Genomic DNA, 25,363 nt, shown 5'->3' with positions numbered 1-25,363 from the left:
TTAGGTTTCTTTGTTAGTCTTTTATCTGGTTTAGTTGTCTTTCATAGACTTCTAAACTGATTTTATTTTATTGTTATCTTAAGACTAGGAGTCTTGGGGCTATAAATAGATGCTTAGAGCCCTGAGAATGCAGATTTGGATTATTATTGGGTTTGTTTAATAAGAATTACTCAGAGTTGAGTTTATTCTTTTTCTTTAAAACCTAGAGAGTATTTAGTTTTGTCAGCCCACTAAGTGACGCTGCATCAGTCTCCTTGGCCAAAGAAGCTTTTTATTATTTTTTTAGTCTAAAGGTATAAATGTATTTTCACACAACTAATAAAGAGTATAATTGACACTCTATATCATTTGTGGGTCATGTGTTGTAGTTTTCGTTCAAGATAATATAAAATGCTGATGGAAAGGGCAAAGTGAAAGTATACGGTAGTTTGAGAGGGTCGATTGCAACCTTTTAAAATTTAAGAGAACATTGTAAATTGGACAATAGTTCAAGTAAGATAAGTGTAGTTTTCCCATAAAATAAAAAATAAAAAATAAAAAAAGCAAACAGGCGTGGTATAAACTACAACATCAAGTTTAAGATTTGACAACGCTTCTCAAAAAAGTAAGGGAAGCTTAATTGAAGCTAGACTCGTGAAAATCAATAACAGGATCTTTTTCCATCAACTTTGTGCTTCAAATTTCGGAGAGATTGAGAAAATGAATTTGGTAATAGAGCTAAAGGAGGGAAATATCCTATTCTTGCCTAAGCCCACAAGCATGTGACATATAGAATGTTTTGGCCTGTAATATTACTCGTTTTATAAGTAAAGAGTCTAAAGATGAGACTCCAATCCCTCTCCACTACAAGAATTTAGGTCTTTAGGGACGACTTGCAGTCGACCCTAAAAGTCCTAAAGTGGACGTTGTTGACAACAGCGTCGACTTTTCGACCCTAAAGGTGTCGACGCTAATAGTCCGACCCTAATGATCAAATGCGTGATTATCAGCATCCACTTAAAGTCGACCCTAATGCTCACTTTTAGCGTCCACTTTATCGACCCTAAAAGTCGAAATGTTTTGACCCTAAAGATGATGTAAACGGAAGCCATAGTCAACCCTAATAGTCAACCATTAGTGTCCACTTTTAGTTAACCATTAGCGTCCACAAAGTAGACCCTAATGGTCCTAAAAAAATTTTAAAAAAATAATAACTATCAGCGTCCAAACCAAAGTGGACGCTGATAGTTAACCATTAGCGTCCACAAAGTGGACCCTAATGGTCCTAAAAAAATTTTAAAAAAAAATTAACTATCAGCGTCCAAACCAAAGTGAACGCTGATAGTTAACCATTAGCGTTCACAAAGTGGACCCTAATGGTCCTAAAAAAAAAAAAAAAAGATAATCTGCAATCGATCGCACAATCGTGTGCGATCGATCGCAGTACCAGTAGGTTTTCGACATTTTACGATCGATCGCACTTGGAGTGCGATCGATCGCAAAATATAAAAAACCTATTTGAAAACCCACTGGTACTGCGATCGATCGCACTTGGAGTGCGATCGATCGCAGAACCAGGGAACAAATTCATATATTCATGGAACTTAGATTTCTCTTGGCTGCCTTAGAATCCATTTTGGGCTCTATTTTATAATCATTATATGCTGGTTTAAGAGATCCATTAAACTGAAAAATGATGTGCATGTTTGGCGGTAAGGATATCTTTTCCTTACCTGTACTTCTTTGAAAGCTATTTAAAATTTTCAGCCACACAACTAAAATTATGAGTTACATTACTTAAGACTTCTCCCTCAGACCACATAAAGACAGTCCATATTGTTAAGATATAAATAAATCAAATAGTTTCTATTCAACCATATGGAATGGAGGAAAAAAAGTCCCTTTAAATGGCTAAACAGGACTAATAATTTAGTTAGTCCCAACCCACTATCTTGATGTTGACATGGAACTAAACCTGACATGATCAAATTCAATCCTAAAAGATGTGGCTGATTTAAAACCTTCCACTATGCAAAAACATACTCTGGACCCAATAAAACCTATACGATGCAGAAAGATAAATACATTCATAAAACTGAAAGAATTCTCACTTGCTGTTGTTCAGAAGCATCTAAAAGAAAATGCACTGAGCCAAAGCCACTTGCTAAGGTTTTCTCATAGAGTATCTTGTTCACCAATAACTGTAACAAACGATGGCTTCAGGACACCATTTATATGCCTTAAAATAAATAGGACCATAAAAGATATGATTAGATCATAATCGGCTCCAAGACCACATAGGATAAATTGAATTGACTCACTTGATACCTATCCCATGTCTGCTTGTAACAATTATTTGATAAACCTTGCTTGGTAACAATTATGTATTCATAAACAAAACTTTTCCTGTGCAAAACAAGAAATTGGTCTAATACCTTGCTTGCTCATCGCCATAACTGGTTCATAGGCCACCTGTGCAAAACAAGAGATAAGATTATAAGCAAATGTTAGACATTATAAAAGTAGAATGCATGAAGGAAAAACACTTTCTATTTTGAAAAAAGCACATGATTTGAAGCAATAAGTGTTTTCACCCCATTAAGACAGATGGTTACCCAGGCTTCCAGTCCATTACCCTCAAATTTTAGTTTATCAAAGCTAGGCAGAAAATTTTATATATCTATGTGGGGGACATATGACCCAACACAGAGTGGAATGGTCCAAGTGTGTTGGTGTAAATGTACAGATATACATGCTTAGCTAATACAGAAATCTGTACTAGGGATATACACTGTTTGATATTTAATATTGATTTGGTGCATGTTAGACCAGCCATAGTTTGGATCAAGCTAGGACAAATATATCTAATAAAATCTAATGAAAGATTGGTAAAAGTAAAACAACCATAAAATGCATTAGTTTTTATTACCCCTTTTTTCAATACAAAAGAGTGATTTTTAACCAAAGATACTATAGAAAAATACATAAAGGGCCTTCTTATTCATATACTCAGAAGAAGTAGTACGTGCAGGGTATCTTTTTGACTCTTGGGATAACCTGGGCACGCACAGGATTCTTCATGACAACCAAGAACTCCTCCTTCTCCGTTAGATCAACATCATCCACTGCCATCCACTCAAAATGCCAGATCAGATTGGCAACAAAGTACTCCAGAATAACAAATAATAGGAAAACTTCTGAGAATTTGACTTTCAGAAAATACCGACAACAAAAAATATTCATAGTTTAGCTAAAAAAATTCTGGCATTCTGAATTATTACCATTTCAATAACATGCAAAGTCCATTCATCCAAAACATAATTGGCGTTTTGTCCATGTGTTGGAATATAAAAGAACTAGGAAATCAAATCATTTCATTGTTGTGTTAAATTGAAGGATCAAATTGCTGACAGTAACAACAGGTTTCTCTTTTAAGCTCTTCCATCCCACTCTTCATAGAACTCCTTTAGAAACTCCTCCATGAACTTGTGCCTTTTCTCAGCCCTTTTCTGCCCAGCCTGAATTTATATAGTGAATATAAATGTATACAAGTCTAATAATGCACATGCATCTGTTGTGTTGTAAGTTCACATTAAGCACACAAATGATAAGAAAACCTGGGCAGGCGAGTTTGCTTTTACCTTGGTTTTCATCAAATCCTTCAGCTTCAGAAGCTTCTCATGAAAATGATTCACAGTAGTCTGCTCATCTTTCTTCATGTACTGTTCCTTGGATAAATCTGATCGAGGCTGAATCGTAGGATCGTGTAGCACCCTGCTCCTACTTCCCCCAAAAGTAAAGCAACGAGCAATACCTGAAATTGAGAGACAGCTTAAGATTTGTGCATAGCTTGTCAATAAAGAATTTCTTCCAGTGTGTAATGCAATATCAAATAATGGCATCGCGACAAGTTGAATTAAATCAGCAAAAGAAACAAGTACATTAAATAAACAAAGAGAAAATCTTTATGCACACATGTATCTTAATGTGCAGCTCACTTTTCAAGTAGCTAACCCAGGATAATATGGATGCATTTTATACAAAAGGGCACATTACCAATTGCACCAATTGCATCAAGACGATCAGCATCTTGCACAATTCCAAATTCTGGAAAAAGTTCCCCATTTGCAAGCCCGGAAACCTCCTCTTTAAAACCTGAAAAGTTAAAGGTACATCTGCCCTAATTACTTTTGCAGGAAAAATATGAACTATAGTGAAGAGTTAAAAGAAGCAAATTTCTCAGAAGTTTAATGCCCATACAAGCATATAATGTGTTTCAACAAATAACAAAATTAAGGTAATAGCCGAAAGAAAGGTGCTTCAAACTAAAAAACATAAGAAACTATAAAAGATATGATGATTATGAATGAAATACAGGAGAGACAGAACAACTATGTCAACTGGTATTTTCTCATCTTGTCCTCATTACCAACAGGCTCTGCATCAAACTTCTCATGAATGCCTCCATTTTTAGTTCTTCCAATGTGTATGTACCATGATGAATGTATGGTATGAGCATAGGAAGGGATGTAAAAGAAACACAAAACATCACTAAGATTGAAGTTCTACGAACTCATTTTTATAACCAGTAAGAAATTCAAAGAACCTTTAAACCAATATATGAACTAATATAATGCCAATGAATGGAAAACCAAACTAATACTTTCAAGTTAAGGTAATTTTTATAACAATACATATAATAATCTTTGGTACTGTACTAAAACTTATAAAGTTAAGGTAATTTATGTTGCAACTCTGTTATTCATATTCAGCAGAATTATGATGTGTTAGGCCACCATATAACGTATGTCAATGCAGGTGACCTATAGAAAATTAAGAGCAAGTAGAATGAAGGAAAAAATTCTCACCATTTATTGTAGAGGGATGACTCCCATGAAATGCATAAACCTGCAATGAACGATGGATTAAAATTTTCAATTTGATTCTCAGTGGAACCTGACAGCCTAAAAGAATTCATTGATTATTGTTCATCATTCTAGAGTGAACTCAATAGGTTCATCATGCATAAACCTGCATTACTCCACCCAAACCCCCTTCCTGCAACTCAAGCCCTTTATCCAAGGCAATACCAAAGCATGAAGGGGAAAATCAAAGGCATCATTTGGTTTTAAAAGGAAAATATATAATGATTCAATTTAGAGCTCAACACAACCCCAATTTGTCAATCTTCAAAAATAAAGTTTTCAAGTGCCTTGACTGCTTTGCAACTGAAATATCTTAATGGGTTTAATGTTTATTAACCCAGAAACTCAAACAAACCCCAAAACTGAATCAAGAATTTTGCTGAATTTAAAATCCCTAATTCTCCTAAAAATCATAATACATCAAAAATCTGACTATTACAATCCCAAATCGACAACTTAAAAAGACAGCAGAGACAAAGAAAAACAGAGACAGAGACAGGGAGAGACTCACTAGTGCATGAACAGTAATGGCGGAATAATCGCCGGCCGGAGAGAGAGAGAGCACTATCTGGGCGCCGTAGAGAGAGGATATGTCGATCGATCAGGGAGATGGAGAGGGAGATGGCCGGCCGGTTTCAACTGGAGAAGATGGCCGGTGGGTTGGCCAACCGTGCGGGTCACTGGGCGCCGTAGTAAGAGAGAGGTGAGCAGCAGGAGAGAGATCGAGTGAGAGGGGGGTGTTTTTGAGGGAGAGAGATTGAGAGTGAGAGTGAGATCGATAGTGAGAGAGATGAGGGAGGTGAGCGAGGGAAACACAAGTTTCGTGCGAAATATCTAGAGTGAGAGTGATGAGGGAGGTGAGCGAGGGAAACAAAAATTTTGTGCGAAATATCTAGTGCGAAATATAATTGATGGATCCCGGCAAAAATTTTCCCTAAAACGGGGTCGTTCTACCACTTTCCTCAATTAATTCCTTATATATATATATATATATATATATATATATATATATATATATATTTCCAACTTTTATATGCACTTTATTGGTCAGATTGTGAGATCTTGGATATTATTTTTACTTTTCTCCTTGGATATTATTTTTACTTTTCTCCTTTTTGGTCAATATATATATATATATATATATATATATATATATTAGTAATTAAATAGTATATGTTATATGAATAATTTAATATTTATGTGTATGTATTAGTTGACATACTAACTAGTTAGTTCATAAATTAACATATTATTTAGTTAATTAATATATATTAAGTAAATATAATTAAGTAAATGTTACTCAATACTTCTATGTATATTACTTATTTTATTATACATGTGTGTGTTATATATTAGTATTGACATACTAACTAGTAACTAGTTAGTTAATAAACTAACATATTAACTAAGTTAACATATATTAAATTACTAACTTACTATAATTAACTATAGGTTATTTTGACAAACAAAAAAATTATGTTACTTAATATTTGTATGAGTATTATATATATATATGAATATATAATATACATACTTGTTAGTTACTATATACTAACTTAGTATTACTATATATTAAGTTAAGTGGTAGATCACATGATCTAAAGATTATGTGAATTATTATATCATATGATCATATATATCACAAATTAAGTGATTAATATTAGAATCAACAATGTGTTTGTTTAGAAATATATGCTCTTGTTATGTTTAGAGTATTATGATGTAGATATCATTATAAGTTAAATGTTACATCATATGGTCTACCATTATAATCTATATGATTATATAAAATGATCAATTGATGATTAAATCATATGATTATAGAATAATAAAATATACATGTATAATATGACATAAGTCAGAAGTATACAAACTCATAAAAATACAACAATTAAGTACCTAGATACTTAATAACTAGTTATTTAATAAACTAACATATTAACTAAGTTAATATATTAAATTACTAACCTAGTATAATTTACTATAGGCCAGTTATTTTGACAAAAAACAAATTATATGTTACTTAATATATATATACTTGTTTGTTAATATATACTAACTTAGTATTACTAAGTAAGTTCCATTTATAAAAAAAAAAAAAAAAAAAAAATACAAGTATTACTAAGTAAGTTAACTATTTTCAAAAAACAATGATATGATGATATGTATTATCATTCTAATTACATTAGATCATACTTAATTAGTTAATTAAGTATGATCTAGTGTAATTAGAATGATAATACATATGAACATGATCTAATAATGTTTTTTTTTGTTTTTTTTTAGAAAACTTTGTCCTATTCTTCATGAATTAAGTTACATAATATTTAAGTATAATGTATTATCACTATAATTTATATGATTATATGACATGATCAACTGATTATTAAATCATATGATTATATAATAAAAAATTACATATATATAATATGATATAAATATATAAATACATACTAATAAAATAATTAAGTATCTAGAGACTTAGTTTCAATGTATGTTATAAGTCAATCTATGTTATACATTACTTTTCAAAAAAAAAAAGTCCATCTATGTTATAAATTTTAATTACACATATATAATAACAAAAAATTTTATTCTATTTTTTAACCATTTTTTGAACCTTGAGGTTCTTAATATTCATTTTGGTCATTTTTTAAAACCATTTTGTAAACAATTTTTTAAACTATTTCTTAGTTTACTTTGCTTTTTATTTTTTTTATTTAAGTAAGCTTGGACTACTCTTTAGGGTCGACTTTGAAAGTCGACCCTAATAGTGTGTCTTCAGCGTCAACTTTTAGTGGACGCTATTGGCCATCAATTTTAATTTTTAATTTTTTTTTTAATTTTTTCTACCTACTCTTTAGACTTAAGTATTAGGGTCGACTTTGAAAGTTGACCCTAATAATTGGTCTTTAGCATCCACTTTGAGTGGACGCTATTGCTCATCAATTTTATTTTTTTATTTTTATTTTATTTTTTTTACCTAGTCTTGAAAGTCGACCCTAATAATTGGCCTTTAGCATCCACTTTTAGTGGACGCTATTACTCTTCAATTTTATTTTATTTTATTTTTATTTTTTTCTACCTAGTCTTTAGGGTCGACTTTCCTAATAATTTGTCTTTAGCGTCCACTTTGAGTGGACGCTATTGCTCTTCAATTTTATTTTTTTATTTTTTTTTTATTTTTTCTACCTAGTCTTTAGGGTCGACTTTCAAATAATTGGTCTTTAGCGTCCACTTTGAGTGGACGCTATTGCTCTTCAATTTTATTTTTTTATTTATTTTTTAATTTTTTCTACCTAGTCTTTTGTCGACCCTAATAATTGGTCTTTAGCGTCCACTTTAAGTGGACGCTATTGCTCTTCAATTTTATTTTTTTATTTTTTTTACCTAGTCTTTAGGGTCGACTTTGAAAGTTGACCCTAATAATTGGTCTTTAGCGTCCACTTTGAGTGGACGCTATTGCTCTTCAATTTTTTTATTTTATTTTATTTTTTATTTTTTATTTTTTCTACCTAGTCTTTAGGGTCGACTTTGAAAGTTGACCCTAATAATTGGTCTTTAGCGTCCACTTTGAGTGGACGCTATTACTCTTCAATTTTTTTTTTTTTTTTTCTACCTAGTCTTTAGGGTCGACTTTGAAAGTTGACCCTAATAATTGGTCTTTAGCGTCCTCAATTTTATTTTTTTGTTTTTTTTTTAATTTTTTCTACCTAGTCTTTAGGGTCGACTTTGAAAGTCAACCCTAATAATTGGTCTTTAGCGTCCACTTTGAGTGGACGCTATTGCTCTTCAATTTTTTTTTTTTTTTTTTTCTACCTACTCTTTAGGGTCTACTTTGTCGACCCTAATACTTAAGTATTAGGGTCGACTTTCAATAATTGGTCTTTAGCATCCACTTTGAGTGGACGCTATTGCTCTTCAATTTTATTTTTTTATTTTTTCTACCTACTCTTTAGGGTCTACTTTGTCGACCCTAATACTTAAGTATTAGGGTCGGCTTTCAAAGTCAACCCTAATAATTGGTCTTTAGCGTCCACTTTGAGTGGACGCTATTGCTCTTCAATTTTATTTTTTTATTTTTTCTACCTAATCTTTAGGGTCGACTTTGAAAGTCGGCCCTAATAATTGGTCTTTAGCGTCCACTTTGAGTGGACGCTATTGCTCTTCAATTTTATTTTTATTTTTTCTACCTAGTCTTTAGGGTCGACTTTGTCGACCCTATTGATCTTTTTCCCACCTCTTGAATAATTCCCGCGTGTACATTAGGGTCGAGTTATTAGCGTCCACTCTACAGTGGACGCTAATATTCATCTTTTCGGTCGGCTATTAGCGTCCACTTGGATGTGGACGCTAATACTTAACTATTAGGGGCGACTTTCAAAAGTCGCCCCTGATAGTTGAGTGTTAGGGGCGACTTTATAGTCGCCCCTAATAAGTCGCCCCTGATGAGTAAATTTCTTGTAGTGGCTCTCCCCAGTTGTAAAATACATGTTCCTCTAAACATAGGCCCCACATCAACATGTTACATGCATATATGGTAGGATATATATATATATATATATCACCGGCAATTTCTTGGATACAAAAATTAATATTATAAATTTCCATCCATAAATTCTCAAATATGTTCAAATAGTATAACATAAAGTTTCGAAGTCATATACAGGAAATTGTGTATATATATATTCCAGCAATAATATTTTGTGGGGTTAGAGATGGTAATTTTTTTTAATTCGAATTTGTATTTTTTTTCTTCTTATTGTCAAAAGACTCAAATAGAAAGCATATTAGCAAGAATCACAATTTGCCTGTCATTTCACTTAAATGGCTCAAGGGAACTAAAGAAATTGTTATGAAGAATCGTTACTTTAAAAGAAGGGGAAATTAACTACACTAATCCTTCATCTCTAACTTCTACCAAATTTGCAATATTCTCCAAATTTTTAAATGTTACATTAATCAACCCCTTTAACTAGATAGCCCTTTCGCTTAGCCCCATCTATAAGGATTTTCTGTTAAATCCAATCGAAAATATGTTATGTGCGATACACGCGACTTAGAATGCCCATTGTACCCAATCATTAAAGAAAACATTAAAAAGATAGACCCAAGGTCAAGCCGTCGGTCTCTATATCATTTGTGGGTCACGTGTTGTAGTTTCCGTTCAAGATAATATAAAATGCTGATGGAAAGGGCAAAGTGAAAGTATCCGGTAGTTTGAGAGGGTCGATTACAACCTTTTAAAATTTAAGAGAACATTGTAAATTGGATAGTAGTTTAAGTAAGATAAGTATAGTTTTCCCATAAAAGAAAAAAGAAGAGCAAACCGGCGCGGTATAAACTACAACATCAAGTTTAAGATTTGACAATGCATCTCAAAAAAGTAAGGGAAGCTTAATTGAAGCTACACTCGTGAAAATGAATAATAGGATCTTTTTCGATCAACTTTGTGCTTCAAATTTTGGAGAGATTGAGAAAATGAATTTGGTAATAGAGCGAAGGGAGGGAAAGATCCTATTCTTGCCTAGGCCCACAAGCATGTGACATATAGAAATTAATAGGGAGATATTTAGAACAAATGTGTTGCTTGGAAACTAGGAAAGGACAAGGAAGATACCAAAACCTTCCCACCAATTAAATCTTAGAATACAACTTCATTCTTTACCTTTCCAAGCTCCCTAAGTCTAAAATTTATCACCTTTAAGAGAAAATACAACGGAAGAAGTTACAAAAGAAGAATAAATGTGCTAATGGGCTAACACTAAAAAAAATCGAGATTTAGTGATGTGTCTACAATACTGGGTTTTTTCACACATCACCAAGTTTTTTAGTGACGTGTAAATTTTGACACGTAACCAACTTGAAAAAAAAAAAAGAAGGTTTGAACAAGGGAAAAATAAAACAAAAAAAAAAATTGAAATTAAAATTATTTGTGACGTGTCACAAATAACACTGGCAAAAATTGGTGACGTGCCATTGTAGCAGAAAATGTGATTTTAAAAGTGTGATTTTGTGATTTTAAAAGTGTGATTTTAAGGGTATGTTTGACATTGCAATTTTATAGATATAAAGTGTGATTTTAAATCAAATCGCAGAAAATGAATTGTTTGTGATTGCATTTTTAAAAGATTGTGATTTGAAGACATAGAAAATTTGCTTTTTCAAATAGCAAGTAGGAAACTGCTTTTTGAACACACACAATTTTAAAGAGTAAACTACGATTTTAAATGCCAAACTGCTATTTTGTAAAACGTTTATTGCATTTTAAAAATCACATTTTAAAATCGCTATTTTTAAATCTCACTTTCTGAATTCGCAAACTCAAACGGACCCTAAGTTTTGTTTACCACCATTACAATATTTTGTTATATAAGTGGAATTTGGGTTTGAGGAAAGCAAGGGGCAAGTAAATATAAAGAGTTACGAAAAACTTCATTTAACACCCATAAACTTTCATTGCTTTCGTAGTCACCTCCTCAAACTTGAAAAACTCTTAATTTAGGGTCTCCAACTTAAAAAAATAATAATAATAAAATTAAAAAATAAATTGTAATGTCCCACCTACCGTTAGGGTTTGGGTCTAAATCATAATGTAAATAACTATAATGACTCTTATACCTCTACAAAATTACATTTAAAAAAAAAAATAAAAAAAATTGCAACGTGAGTAAAGTGACACACGTTGTGTCTAATAGTGACCCACGACAGGGTCTAGCGATGACCCACAATCGTAGGTCAACACATGGGTCACAAGATGGGCCCCATCTATTTCGGGGGTCGCCCAATCACCCCTAGGGGTGGTTAAAAACTACCTCAATTTTTTTTTTCTTTTTTCTTTTTGATATTCACCCAAACATGTTTTTTGTTATTGATATTCACCATTCTAAAGAAAGAAAGAATACAAATACCAAAAAAAAAAAAAAAAAAAAAATCGTACACCCAAACGAGCTCATAGTCGTTGTTCGTTCCAGATAAAAAAAAAAATTTAAAAAAAAAATGTTTTTACTTGTTTTTTCCTTGGAGGAAGAATCCCTTTTGTCTAAGTGCGACATTTAGGTGTATTGGACCTTTTGATTTTGAGTTTTTTTTTTTTAAACTATTTTTTTCATAAGTATCAAGTATGAAGCGAGGAAGTTCAATGACAAGAACACCTTCTCTCTTTGACAGAGAACGATGAAAGATCTTTTGATTCAATGATGAGTCTACAAAGTGTTATTGAAAAAGATAGAGAAACCCTAGAAGATGGATGATGATGAGTGAGAAGAGATGGATGTCAAGTCTGCCAGCAATGTGATTCATTTATCTTATATGATCCTATCTTACGACCTAGTCCACAATTAGGTTGGTGGCTTTGAGGCCAATCCACGCAACGACTTAAAGTTGTCACTAATAATAGAGAAATGATTCACGTCAATGTTTTTTTCATCTCATCTTACAAATCAACCATTACATTTGTAGACTTATGTTGACCCCACACAAATTTAATAGTAGACCCCACAAATCTAATGGTTGATCTATTGAATTTATGAGATGATATGAGAAAAATATTGACTTGAATCATTTCTCATAATAATAAGATATTAGTTACAACTTTAAGTTATTGTTGATAACCTATTATAACCGATGAAATCTCGTTAGGGGTTCTGAATCTATTAGTAATAACATTATCAGCAACGACAAAAGTCACCGCTATTATTAGTAATAACTGATAAGGAGATATCAACGACGACTCAAAGTTGTCGCTAATGAGCAATAATGTCGAAGTATTTGCAAAGATTTATCAGCAATGACTTGCATGTCGTCGCTAAAAGTCATTCGTAATGGATTTTTATTTATTTATTTTGGTAGTGTTGGCAATGAGTAATGTTGGTGAATCGGTTGTAAGAGCATTTCCAGCAGTGTAGCTAAAATAGAGATATTAGCTGCATTTAGCTATTTTTGTCCTTTTTTTTGCTCCAACAGAATAACTTCATATTAGCTATTATACCTTAACTGCTACAGTGAATAGCTTCATATTGCTATTCACTGTAGCACACTACATTGTTGAATATAATCTTATTTTCACATTATTTTCTCTCTCTTCTCTCTCTCCCTCAACGTTTCTCTCTTCTCTCTTCTCTCTTCTCTCTTCATGAATTTATGATATAAATTCAAGTTTTTTGAATCACTAAAAACTCTCCCAAAAAAATTGAATAGCATGCATATAATTGACAAACTAAAAATGGAAAAATAAAAATAGCACACAGGTATACTGCGTGAATCAATTCTATTGCAATTTACAAGATGATGCAATAGAGGTCGTGGATAAAAAATAAAAAATAAAAAAAAAACGAAAGATTAAAAAATAATATTTACTAAAATAAAGAATGAAATAAAGAATTTGTTGGAGTTGGTATTAAAAAATGAGTAGTTAAAATAGAGAATTATGTTTTTTGACTAGGTAGAATACCTCTTATTGTTGGAAATGCTCTAAGTAGTGAAAGCTATCTTCTGAGGCCTAAAGGTTGATATCAAGATTCATCATTTTTTTATGACGAGGCATAGATTTGTGAAGCATCAAAATGGAATCTTTAACTTGACTAAAGCTTAACTTGATTAACTTATTAGCATTTAGCACTCAATGAAGATCATTTTAAGTGGTAAAATGTTGGTACACCCACACTAGTATATTTATTTCACAAAACGAATGCATCTTATCAAATATTCAATACAAAAGAAAACTTGTTCTTGACAGAACTAGAAGGGCATGAGAATATTTTAACCCACACAAATATAAACACAAAAACAAGTATGCATAATCTGAACTAATTAGAAGAAGGATTAAGTGTTGGGAAAAACGCAGCCAAAGAACACACCGTTTGTACGATAGTGAGAATAAGCAGAAACACAGCTGCTAAAAGCGAAACCCCAGCCCATGGTGTTCTGAAATATCTTTGTTTCAAGTGTGCCTTCCACCTGTGCCATGAGGTGTTGTAGTAGTTGTTCAACTCCTCAAAAAGAGTAGCAAAAGAGAACTTTTCCTGGTCCAAAATAGCCCCATCGGCAAGCTTGTTTAACAGAAGTGACCCATCTCGGCTGTTGCTAATCCTATTCTCAATAATCCCCTGCTTCACCAATAAGTCTATATCCTTGCGTGTTTCGACAAGGCGACCTATAAGGATAACATAGTCATTTATGTAGTTCTCATCACTACAATGGCATTGCTCAAATGCAAGCGAATTTCTGATTGAGTATTCTTTCTCATCGCTTAAAATAAAACTTGGGATTTCTAGTTTCCCTTTTTCGAATTTTATGTCGAAAAGATTTTTGCTCTTATCCCGTACCTTAAACAACACTCCAGCCTCGTGTAGCTCTGTCGCACTGGGGGTGGTTAGTGTCCGAAGTTTCATATTTCTACGAGTTGCTATCTCAGCATCATCAGGCTTAAATTGCACGTGTCGTAGGAGATCAACAAAATGTTCGATTTTGAAATCACCATACAAGATTTCGTCCCATCTTTCTTCTATTCCCAGTGACTCCATTCGGCTTTTGAAAAAGTCTACTGTAAGCTTATTGATTGTAAGTGTCGTCCCATCATTTTGCAGAAGGACATCTGTTTTGTATGAATTGAAAAGATGCTCAAGAATGAAGAAGGGAAGCTGATTTTCAAGCAAAAGCATGTCTGCCCAAACATCTTGTATCAACCAGGGTTTGTTAAATATGCGGTCGTTTTCTTCTAGGAGTTTAGGGTTGGAGGACTTGAGTAAGACCTCAAGGATGAAGGCAGCATCCACCAGAATGATTTTGAGAAATTTTTCACTTGTAAAATTAATGGTTTCTGCATAACATTCACGAAGTTTTGCTTCCTTCTCCCTTACAACGTCAATAAAAAACTTCAAGGTTTGCCCAGTCCGTCCAACGAAATCTCGCAGGTACCTCATTTTATGTTCTTCCATGGCTTTTAAGGCTTCACTACCACCATGACGTAGGGGGCCAATGGAGACAACCTTTGGTGTATATGCTTTTTGCTTGAGATGACGTAGTCGGTCAGGAACTCTATAGATGCTACATGCAGGGGATAAGAGAGACAAGCTTTGAAACTCCTTTCCCATTGAATCTTCCAATGGAACATGAGGGTCTTCTATGTCGATTAAATGGCTCATTTGCTTTCTTTCCATTTTTTTTATCGAACAATTAATCGCTAGCTGATAACACAATCAACAAATTATAATTAACCTCAAACGTACGTAAAAACAAAAATTTAGAAAGATAATGAAGTATCTCAATCAATAGTACTTGTGGTCATTGTCATTGTCTTGCGTGAGTTATTGTGTTAATTACTTAATTTGACTTTGCTCAAATTCACATGCAAAAAAGAAAATTAATTACCACATGATTTTTTTTTATTTTCTTTTCTTGCGGACTAATTTTTTTTTTCTCAGTAAATCGTTTTATTTCATACAGCTAATATAACTTATTTTTCTTATAATTGGGTTAAATACCAAATACCCCACTGGAGTTTGGTAATTTTATTTTTACCTCCCTAGGGTTTCATTTTTATCACAGGACCCCTCTAGGGTTTTGATAAAAGACCAAGTTAGTCGACTCCATCCGTTAGTTGACCGTTAGGACTGACACGTGGACCAATCAGATGTTGACACATGGCACCTATTTAATTTTTTAAATTTTTTTAAATTAAAAAAAAATGTATTTTAAAAAAAAAAAAAAAAAAAAAAAAAAAAAAAAAAATTGGGGGTGGCTTGGCCAATTGGGGGTAGCTCGGCCACCCCCTTTGGCCATGGGGGTGGCCAAGCCACCCCCATCTGGCTAGATGGGGGTGCCAAGGGGGTGGCCGAAACCACCCCCAATGGTGATTGGGGGTGGTTTCGGCCACCCCCAAGGCTCCATGGGGGTGGCCGAGTCACCCCCAGTGGGTACAGGGGGTGGTTTCGGCCACCCCCTTGGAGCCCAAGGGGGTGACCGAGCCACCCCCATTTTTTTTTTTTTTTTAATTTAAAAAAAATTAAATAGGTACTACGTGTCAACATCTGATTGGTCCACGTGTCAGTCCTAACGGTCAACTAACGGATGGACTAATTTGGTCCTTTATCAAAACCCCAAGAAGCCGGTCCTGTGATAAAAATGAAACCTCATGGGGGTAAAAATAAAGTTACCAAACCCCAAGGGGGTATTTGGTATTTAACCCTTACAAGAAATATGTGCACAAGTTAAGCAAAAAAAAAAAAATACGAACTTACTTACATGCGTGTTAAAAAATTTTATTTGACAAACAACTGAGCAAGTAATTGATTCTATGTTTTGTTTAATTAAATAAAAATAACTTAAAAAAAAAAAAAAAAAAAAAAAAGCAAAATCATCATTGCATCAAAAATTAACATAATGTGCTAATTAATAAAAAAAATTATCAACATCATGTTGCCCACATAATATATATATATATATATATATATATTCTCAACGTCATGAATGAGACTTGACATTTGCTTGCACTTAATCACATGCCTACTCCAAAATACTCAAGCACCAAGCAGCCTAGCTAACAATTATGAAGTTTAATTTGTAAAGAACGTGAATGTGGGTGTCGCCTGTGGGGGCCTGACAATCATAAGGTGTAAACCCAAAGTAGGGGTGCAAAGGCGGGCGGTTTTTTCTAACCGCTAACCGCTATAACCGCCAACCGCCTAACCGTCTAACCGCCTAACCGCATTAACCGCTAACCGCCTAACCGCTATAACCGTCTAGCGGTTAGCGGTTAGCGGTTATTGGGTCTACTAACTGTAACCGCTAACCGCTAACCGCCTTTTTATATAATATATTTTTATAATTATAAAAATATTTATACATATAATATAATCACTTGATAATTAAATCACAATTTTTTTAAAAAATTATCACTATAATTTATATGATTATATGATATAATCACTTGATCATTAAATCACAATTTTTTTAAAAAAATAATTAAATCACAATTTGAGTATTAATATATTATCACTATAATTTATATGATTATATCACATGAGATTGATCATTAAATCATTTGATTATATAATAACAAATTATACATATATAATATGACATAACTCATAAGTATACAAATTCATACTAATACAACAATTAAATATCTAGAGATTTATTTCCAATGTATGTTATAAATTTATAAGTCTATATATGTTATAAGTCTATATAAGTCTACATATGTATATGAATAATATAAATGTATAATATCAATACTTAATCATATGATTCGATGACAATTCAAATACTTTATTCAAGACTTCAAGTGAATCATATTATTAATGTACAATGATGATGTGATTCGTATAATATCAAATTAAATAATTGACATTGGATTAAACAATGACTAATGTGTTACTTATAAACACATTTTAAGTATTAATGTATTATCATTATAATTTTAGTAATTTATATATTATCACTATAATTGATATGATTATATCACATGATGACTTGATCATTAAATCATATGATTATATAATAATAAATAATACATATATAATATGACATAACTCATAAGTCATAAGTCTACAAGTTAATCATATGATTCATGTACAATGATAATCACAATTGATTCAATTGAATTAAACAATATATTACTTATAACTACAAGTCTACAATTTAATTAAAGCATTATTAGATACTTTGCGAATTTAGGATTTAGGAGTTTGAACATTACCATTTACCATTAGATATTAAGTTCAATTCAAAAAAAAAAAAAAGATTATAAGTAAATATGATAAGAATTTAAATAATTAATCATATGAATCATATGATGTAATTTAATGAGACTATATAATTATATAATATCAAATTAAGTAATTGACATTAGATTCAACAATGTGTTACTTATAATCACAATTGAAGTATTAATGTATTTTTTGAATATTTTTTAGAAAAAGAAATTTAACCATTTTTTGAACTTATTTTATATGCTTTGTGTTGAACTTTTTTTTTTATTTTTTTTTATATGTTGTGACAGTTGTCTGAAATTTGAACTTTTTTTTGTATGTTGTGTTGATTTTTTTTTTTTTTTAAAAGTTAACCGGTTATGATTTAATATTTAAGAAATTTTTTTTAAAGTACAAGTAAATGTAAATTTTGGGTCAAATATTTTTGATTTTTCAATATGGGCTCTTTTTATAGCAATTGGGCCCAAGAAGATATTAAAAATACAAGAAAAAAAAATGAGGGTAAAAAAAAGCCCAAAAAAAAAAGCCCAAAAAGCCTTAAAGAAAGCCCAAAAAGCCCAAAAAAAAAGCCCAATTTTAAAAAAGCGGTTAGCGGGCGGTTATCTATTTCACTAACCGCTAACCGGCGGTTAACCGCTAACCGCTAACCGTTAAGCGGTTAGCGGTTGCGGTTAGTGAAATCTACTAACCGCTAAGGCGGTTACGGTTAGCGGTTATTGCCACTAACCGCTAACCGTAACCGCCTTTGCACCCCTAACCCAAAGTAATTAACTATGTCTATAAAGTGGCTAAAATAACACAATCCGGTTAGGAGTAATGATATAGGTTACGCGGCGTGCGTGAACAGTAACGCACGCCGCGTACGTGGCATGTGCCACATCGTAACCTCTATTTAAAAAAAAAAAAAAAAAAAAAAAAAATTTCCAAAATCCTGCGTCAAAAACCTCCACCCCCGTCCATTTGATTTCCCCCCAAAATTTTCCCCAAACCATTCTCCCTCCCATTCTCCCTCCAAACCAACCATTTCTCCCCCCATCGGCACCGTCGTCGGCGCCGTCATCTCCTCTCCCCACCGTTACTGCCGCCGACGACCCCAAACCCTTTCTCCCGAGAATCACATTTCATTTCCCCCCTTTTTCTCCCCAACCCATTTTCTTCCCCCACCGGCACCGTGAGTCTTCTCCTCTCCCCACCGTCACTGCCGCCGATGAGCCCAAAACCACCCCACCGTGCGATGACCAGCTCTACCACGCCTGGGACCCTCACCGACCCGGCCCATTGGCACTGCCGTTAAGGTCAACAGCGCAGACTCCGATATCGCCTTCAATTGCGCCAGGCGGCCTCCACCACGCCAAGAAGGCCAAGGCCTCTTGAGACCCTCAGGCTCTTTGAGACTTTTACAAGGTTGAAAAACCAAGGCAAAGTTAGAAAGCCATTTCATTTTGATTTTATTTCCACATCTTTCACTTTCTGCTTTGTCTATTACGTTTCAATTTCGTTCTCAAATTTTTCATGGGCTCTCAAATTTTTCATTGCTTATTCTCTGTTTCAAATGGGTTGTTGGTATTTTCTTTGTGAAAAGGAAGCTTCGTTTATGAGAAAGACCGAGTGAGAATTAATGATGAAATATATGTCCTGGAGTTTTCTAGTGCTTAGCTCTTCTTATCCTTTCACCTCTTCCAGAAATCTCCTCTTCATCAATGTCTCTCTCAGGTACTCTCTCTCTCTCGCTTTAGATTTGACTAATTGGTTAGCTTCTAGTGCTTGTTTTACTTAGTGATTTATGGAGCTTTGTTCGAAATAGATTTGCTGGGTTTATCTCATTGTTTTATTTCCTTTTGCCCAATGCGATGACATGATCAGCTTAGTTTCTTACGGGCCCAATTCATGATTTTATGTTGTTTGCATTGTGGTGGCTGATTAGATGGTTAAAAAATTGTAAATTTCAATATATTTTCATTGGTTGGGTGCTGGAATTTATATTGCTGGGCATACATTGAATAAGGTACAGACCTGAGAAGTATAATATTGTTAGAAAATTGAGTTTTTTTTTTTTGATCATTGTAATTGGTCTCAATGTTATTTGCGTATGATGATAAGGTCTATAGCAAAATCTACTTCATCACTCAGATGATAACTTTTATGATGCCTCTGAATATATGAAGGAAAAAAGCCAAAAAAGAGCCCACCAATACTAATTCTATATGAACACCTTTGTTTTGTTTATGTGGGTCAATTCTATGTGAATACCTTCCAAAAAGCACATTCTCTTATACACCTCATTAAGAAGGCAAAAAGCCATTTGGTGGTCATTAGAAAAGTATATGAATAGCTATTGGTTCATTTGGAGCACCTATAAACTCTCTCAAGTTCCCATTCTAAGATATCGCTGTCTATTCTAGTGGAGTTGTGTTATTGTCAAATGTTTTGTTTTCAGAGTGTCCCCGCCATGGACCTAAGACCTTAAGCTCTCCTTAAACTTGTTTGCAAAGTTGAAATTTGTACGGATTTGATGAACCATCAATGTAAAATGGATAATGAACTTGTGCTGATTTAAAAGTGGCCTGCAACATGTTATAATTGAGGCTAGAGCTTAATTTTGAAATCCCCAACTCTTTTTTTTTTTTTCCTTTCTTTCTTTTTGGTCTCTTTTTAACCTTTCCCTCATTGCTGTTGATTCGTAGCTTCTTATGCATACTTGTTGCTTATGGTTTTTCAACTTGTGTAAGCTATTAATTGATTTTGTGTCCATTAATACAAAAATAAGTGAATGCAGCAACATTGGGGGTGAACATCTTCCAATGCGCTCTCCAGATCTTTGGGCTTGTGAGAAGCCTTTTTTTTTTTTTTTTTTTTCTTTTTTTGGAGAATTCATTCACATGACATCATCTTGTTGGAATTGTTGAGATTGATGAGGTAAAGTTTGCATTTTTGTTGGTTTTTGTGTGTGTGAGAGAGTAAAACTGGAAGATGGGGAATTTTCTGCCATGAAATTATGCTAATTTACTGATTTTGTTATAGGTGAATTACAAGAGGGGAACATATCAAAGTAGAGGGTTTGGGTTTATCACTATGAGTACTGTTGAAGAAGCTGAGAAGGTTGTGGAGATGTTCCACCATTATGTGAGTTGCTTTTCTTTTGATGTTGATAATTTAGTTTATTGCATGAAGAATGTTATCTTTGAACAATCAAATTCTAAGCAAGAGTAAATAGAAAATGATGGCATGGTTCTCTTTATAAGAATTTGCAAGCATGTAAATAGCAAATGCTAGAAGCATTTGAATGAAAGAGAGACAGTGTTATGCCTTTGCTTGATGAGATGAATCCTTTACTTTTTTTGGGCATAGTTTGTGTTCATAGTTGAGGACTCGAGTCCTTCAATATGTAAGGTTTGTTGCTCTTAGGGTCCATAATAAACAAAGCATATTAAATTGGTTTGAGGAAACAGCACGTAGCTTTAGATATGAGTACATTTTGCTGCAAAAGTAGTCACATTTGTCTTGCTACTTTTATTAACTTCCTTTTTCAAAAAAAAAAAGAAAAAGAAAAAAGAAGTCACTTTCTTTTGTTTCTTGGTAGAAAAATGCATTATTAGTCCAGCGTCTTCTAAATGGAGAGTTGGAACCATCAAAATTACTGAAGATGCCACCAAATGAGTTGAAGTTATGCTGTTTTCATGGCTTGCTACTTGTGCTTCCAATCTTTTTATACATTTCAGATGCGTTACCTAGTAGGTAATACTATGTAAATGGTGGCATGTAATTACCTATCCAAAAAAAAAAAAAAATGGTGGCATGCAATTGGTCTATAATTTATATGATGATATTCTACAAAACTCTTGAGAAGACATCAATTTTTTTTATAAAATTCTCCTCTTGAAGTTTAATTTGGTGAATTTTTGGCACAAAATTAGAAAGAAGGGCTGGTGGTTGTTTTGTACCATCCCATTGCTAACTTCTCTTGAATTGTGAGGCAACACCAAGACCAAAGTTCTGGCCTCAATGGAGCCAAAGGAAACATATAGTTACCTACTGCTGTTTCAATTATGCCACCATCACTTCTAAACCTAGGGAAGGTGAAGTGAATTGTTTCTTTCAGTTGCAGAAAGTATCTCCAATATGTAGATGTGCTACGAAGGAAGAGTCAAAAGCATGTTTGGATAATTGTGACACATAAGAACAATGGGATTAACTCAGAATAGGAAGTCCTCTTTTAGCATGAACTTTTTTAACATTATGCTTGACTCTTATAAATCCATGCTATTAAGAAAGAACCACTCAGGTTGACTAACACTAGCCCACTACGACCTTTCCATTTAGTTCATTCTCACATGGCTGTCTAAAATATATCCAAATTTGCTTTCGCTAAAATGCATGTGTTTTTAAATGTTTGACTTATTGGTCCTTTTCTTATTGACTACTTTGATTTTGATGTAGCTTTATCTGAAGGCCATTCATGCTGTATTGCATCAGTTGTAGTCTTCGGCATAGCCATGATGGGCCTCAACTTCTTGTATATTCAATATATCTCTTTGCATGTTCTGGTTGCACAAAACTCCTTAATGTAATCAGACTCATGGGATCGCAGGTCCTCAGCGTTTTCTATGATGAGTTGCTTGGTTGCTTATTGTAAATTATTGGTGTACAAATTCATTACTAAAATGTATTCAAGTGATACCCTAAATAGGCTTATTTTATTATTTTGCAAGTATTTCGCATGTTTGCAAAAAGGAAGAGGTTACATTTTTCCTTTTATGGGTCAACTGTAAACTAATGTTGCAAGCTTGTAAAATTCTCTTTGTTCTGTTTTGCTACATCCTTCAATATTTTCATACTATTGAAGCATAGAATCTTTTAGTTCGTGAAAATTAAATGTACTTTGTTGGTTTTGTTTTGTCAAAGTCATGATGTGTTGTCGAAAAAGTCTTGTGTGATTTTCTACTTGCTTTTCAAGGTTGAAACTTTGACAACAAATATATCTTTCACTTGCAAAACAGAAAGGAATAAAGCTATATGGTTATCAACAATGCCCTTGCTATGCTTGCAACCTTCAGCACACATTAGCATTGTGAGGTGGCCAAAACACGTGCAAATTTAGCTATCAATCGGCTGCATGTTTCTCTATCAAGACATAAGATTATACTGCATCCGTTTTTTAATTCAATATTTTCCTTCAGCTTAACCATTTTTTGTCAAACAAACAACCAATCCTTCACAATTTTTTGAGAATGTTTAATTCCATCATAAATTCTTGCAAACAACACTTGCTAAAAGAATCAAATGAGATGAAACAAACTTACACATAGAATAATTAATTTTACATAAGGCCAAGAGTTGGGAGCATTCCAATAATCAATTTTATGTACAATTCACTAGGTACCTACAACCTACCAAATACATAGTGAATCAAGAGGGATAAAAACAGAAGAACAAAAGAATCTTATGTTTAGTCACATGAAGGAAATAATTGTTGTCTTTTCTCAACCATATTGTAGAACATGATCTTTTAACATCATCAGGAAATAGGCAATGCCTGTCATCAAGAAATGCAATTGCGTTAGGAAAGTCCCTCACACTAGCACACATACATATGGATCAAGTATCAATCATCAATTAGGTTAACAAAGTAAAGCTTAGCATAAAATCTTAGCAATCATATGAACAACATATTTCAACATCAAAATCGATATAATAATATCATTTACTATCCAATTACAAGCACCCCTCAGCCAGTATAGAAGAAATGTAGAATTTTGCTTCTTAAAAGAAAATGCCAGAAAATTTATTGATAAATCCTAGCATGCACTTTTGAGACACAAAATTAGAGGCTAAATCATCTTCTACTCTTGATAAAAGCACTCATTACTCGAGTAACCCCTCGGTCAAAAAAGCTCTTAAGAAGTTTTAACTGGCCTTAAGAACTCTATGGTACAAATTCATATATTGATTACATTGGCCTTATTCAACACCACAAGAAGATTTTAAGCTACAACACCACTAAAAATTAGAAGTAAGAAAGCAAGATTTGAAATAAAATTTTCCAACATCATAAAAGTTATCTCCTCAGTGATTAATTAGAAATTACTATAGACCTTCTCATCCTATGCAGAAAAAATAACACAGAGACCAATTACAATGGTCCAAATAGAAACACAAAAAAAAAAAAAAAAAAAAAAAAAAAAAAAAAAAAAAATCTAGCAAAATGATAATTTCTCATATTTGTACCTTATTCAATGTATGCCCAGTAGTCTAAATTCCAGCACCCAATAAATGAAAATACATTAAAATTTACAATTTGTAACCATCTGATCAGCCATCACAATGCAAACAACAGAAAATTATGAACTGGGTCCGCAAGATGCTAAGCCGAACATATCATCACGTTGGTAAAAAGGAAATAAAACACTGAGATAAACCCACTTCTTTTCTTCTTCAGCAAATCTTTTTCCAACAAAGCTCCATAAGTCACTAAGTAAAACAAGCACTAGAAGCTAACCAATCAGTCAAATCTAATGTGAGAGAGAGATAAAGAGAGAGTACCTGAGAGAGACATTGATGAAGAGGAGATTTCTGGAAGGGCAAAGGATAAGAACTAAGCAATAGAAAACTCCAAGACAAATATTTCACCATTATATTTGAAATAGAAAATAACCCATGAAAAATTTGAGAACGAAATTGAAACGTAATAGACAAAGCAGAAAGTGACAGATGTGGAAATAAAATCAAAATGAAATGGCTTTCTAACTTTGCCTTGGTTTTTCAACCATGTAAAAGTCTCAAAGAGCCCGAGGGTCTCAAGAGGCCTTGACCTTCTTGGCGTGGTGGAGGCCGCCTGGCGCAATTGAAGGCGATATCGGAGTCTGCGCTGTTGACCTTAACAGCAGTGCCAATGGGCCAGGTCGGTGAGGGTCCCAGGCGTGGTAGAGCTGGTCATCGCACGGTGGGGTGGTTTTGGGCTCATCGGCAGCAGTGACGGTGGGGAGAGGAGAAGACTCACGGTGCCGGTGGAGGAAGAAAATGGGTTGGGGAGAAAAAATGGGGGAATGAAATGTGATTCTCGGGAGAAAGGGTTTGGGGTCGTCGGCGGCAGTAACGGTGGGGAGAGGAGATTACGGTGCCGGTGGGGGGAGAAATGGTTGGTTTGGAGGGAGAATGGGAGGGAGAATGGTTTGGGGAAAATTTTGGGGGGAAATCAAATGGACGGGGCTGGGGTTTTTGACGCAGGATTTTGGATTTTTTTTTTTTTTTTTTAAATAGAGGTTACGACGTGGCACATGCCACGTCAGCGGCGTGCGTTACTGTTCACGCACGCCGCGTAACCTGTATCATTACTCTCCGGTTAGATAAGTTAAGAAATGAAGAAGAAGAAGATGACGACTTATTGAATACGGAGTCTCCTCCAAACTTTAGTTATTTGTAAGAGCATTAGCAGCAGATGCCCTATATGGCATTCACTTCCCTAAGTTTAAGAAAAAAATAGAAGGAAAAAAAACCACAAAACCACACCCACGTCAAAAGCCCTAAATTTAACCTACTTCAAGGGGTAGCTACGTACAGTATTTTCCAATGCATTGGAAAACATTATCGCTACCCAATGCTTTATTTTAATGATAAAATACAAGTTTCTCTCATCTTTCCTCTCTCCTCGATCTCGTGTTTCCCGATCTTTTCTTCCTCATCTCTTCTTCTTCACAGCACTTCCATCTTCCTCTCCGCCTCTCTCTATCTCTCATGGAACCGGATCTA

The 25,363-nt window shown here is 33.7% G+C and overlaps 2 protein-coding genes and 2 long non-coding RNA genes across 5 annotated transcripts; 1 reads left to right on the top strand and 3 right to left on the bottom strand.

Annotated features, from left to right (window-relative positions):
* Positions 1 to 3,376: 3,376 nt before the first annotated feature.
* Positions 3,377 to 5,016, bottom strand: LOC148583592 (uncharacterized). The gene is made up of 5 exons (XM_088510461.1): positions 5,011 to 5,016; positions 4,848 to 4,935; positions 4,036 to 4,134; positions 3,621 to 3,793; positions 3,377 to 3,497 (listed from the first exon to the last, which is right to left on the bottom strand). Exons 1-5 carry the CDS (start codon positions 5,014 to 5,016, stop codon positions 3,411 to 3,413), a joined length of 453 nt encoding a protein of 150 aa, XP_088366587.1. The 3' UTR covers positions 3,377 to 3,410.
* An 8,695-nt stretch (positions 5,017 to 13,711) lies between these two features.
* LOC132190724 (UPF0481 protein At3g47200-like) lies at positions 13,712 to 15,063 on the bottom strand. The gene has a single exon (XM_059605774.2). It carries the CDS (start codon positions 15,047 to 15,049, stop codon positions 13,712 to 13,714), a length of 1,338 nt encoding a protein of 445 aa, XP_059461757.2. The 5' UTR covers positions 15,050 to 15,063.
* Positions 15,064 to 18,999: 3,936 nt separating this feature from the next.
* LOC132190387 (uncharacterized) lies at positions 19,000 to 22,422 on the top strand. Of its 2 annotated transcripts, XR_015909125.1 has the most exons (4): positions 19,000 to 19,021; positions 19,200 to 19,330; positions 20,639 to 20,740; positions 22,055 to 22,422. It is a non-coding gene; the product is annotated as an uncharacterized LOC132190387 (long non-coding RNA). The 2 variants fall into 2 exon arrangements; XR_015909124.1 differs by lacking the exon at positions 19,000 to 19,021 and having other exon boundaries at positions 19,030 to 19,330.
* A 481-nt stretch (positions 22,423 to 22,903) lies between these two features.
* On the bottom strand, positions 22,904 to 24,786 carry LOC148583591 (uncharacterized). Its single transcript, XR_015909136.1, has 2 exons — positions 24,382 to 24,786; positions 22,904 to 24,187 (listed from the first exon to the last, which is right to left on the bottom strand). It is a non-coding gene; the product is annotated as an uncharacterized LOC148583591 (long non-coding RNA).
* Positions 24,787 to 25,363: the final 577 nt, after the last annotated feature.

The sequence above is a fragment of the Corylus avellana genome, chromosome 9, assembly GCF_965113065.1.
Source record: "Corylus avellana chromosome 9, dhCorAvel1.hap1.2, whole genome shotgun sequence".
In the NCBI taxonomy this organism is placed as follows: Eukaryota; Viridiplantae; Streptophyta; class Magnoliopsida; order Fagales; family Betulaceae; genus Corylus; species Corylus avellana.
This window is presented reverse-complemented; position numbering and strand designations above follow the sequence as displayed.

Coding starts and splice junctions, on each gene's coding strand:
- LOC148583592 (XM_088510461.1), bottom strand. Junction 3,794..4,035: donor TGATGCAATTGGTGCAATTG/GTAATGTGCCCT, acceptor TCTCAATTTCAG/GTATTGCTCGTTGCTTTACT. Junction 3,498..3,620: donor AGGATTTGATGAAAACCAAG/GTAAAAGCAAAC, acceptor ATATAAATTCAG/GCTGGGCAGAAAAGGGCTGA.
- LOC132190724 (XM_059605774.2), bottom strand. CDS start 15,049: ATGAGCCATTTAATCGACATAGAAGACCCTCATGTTCCATTGGAAGAT.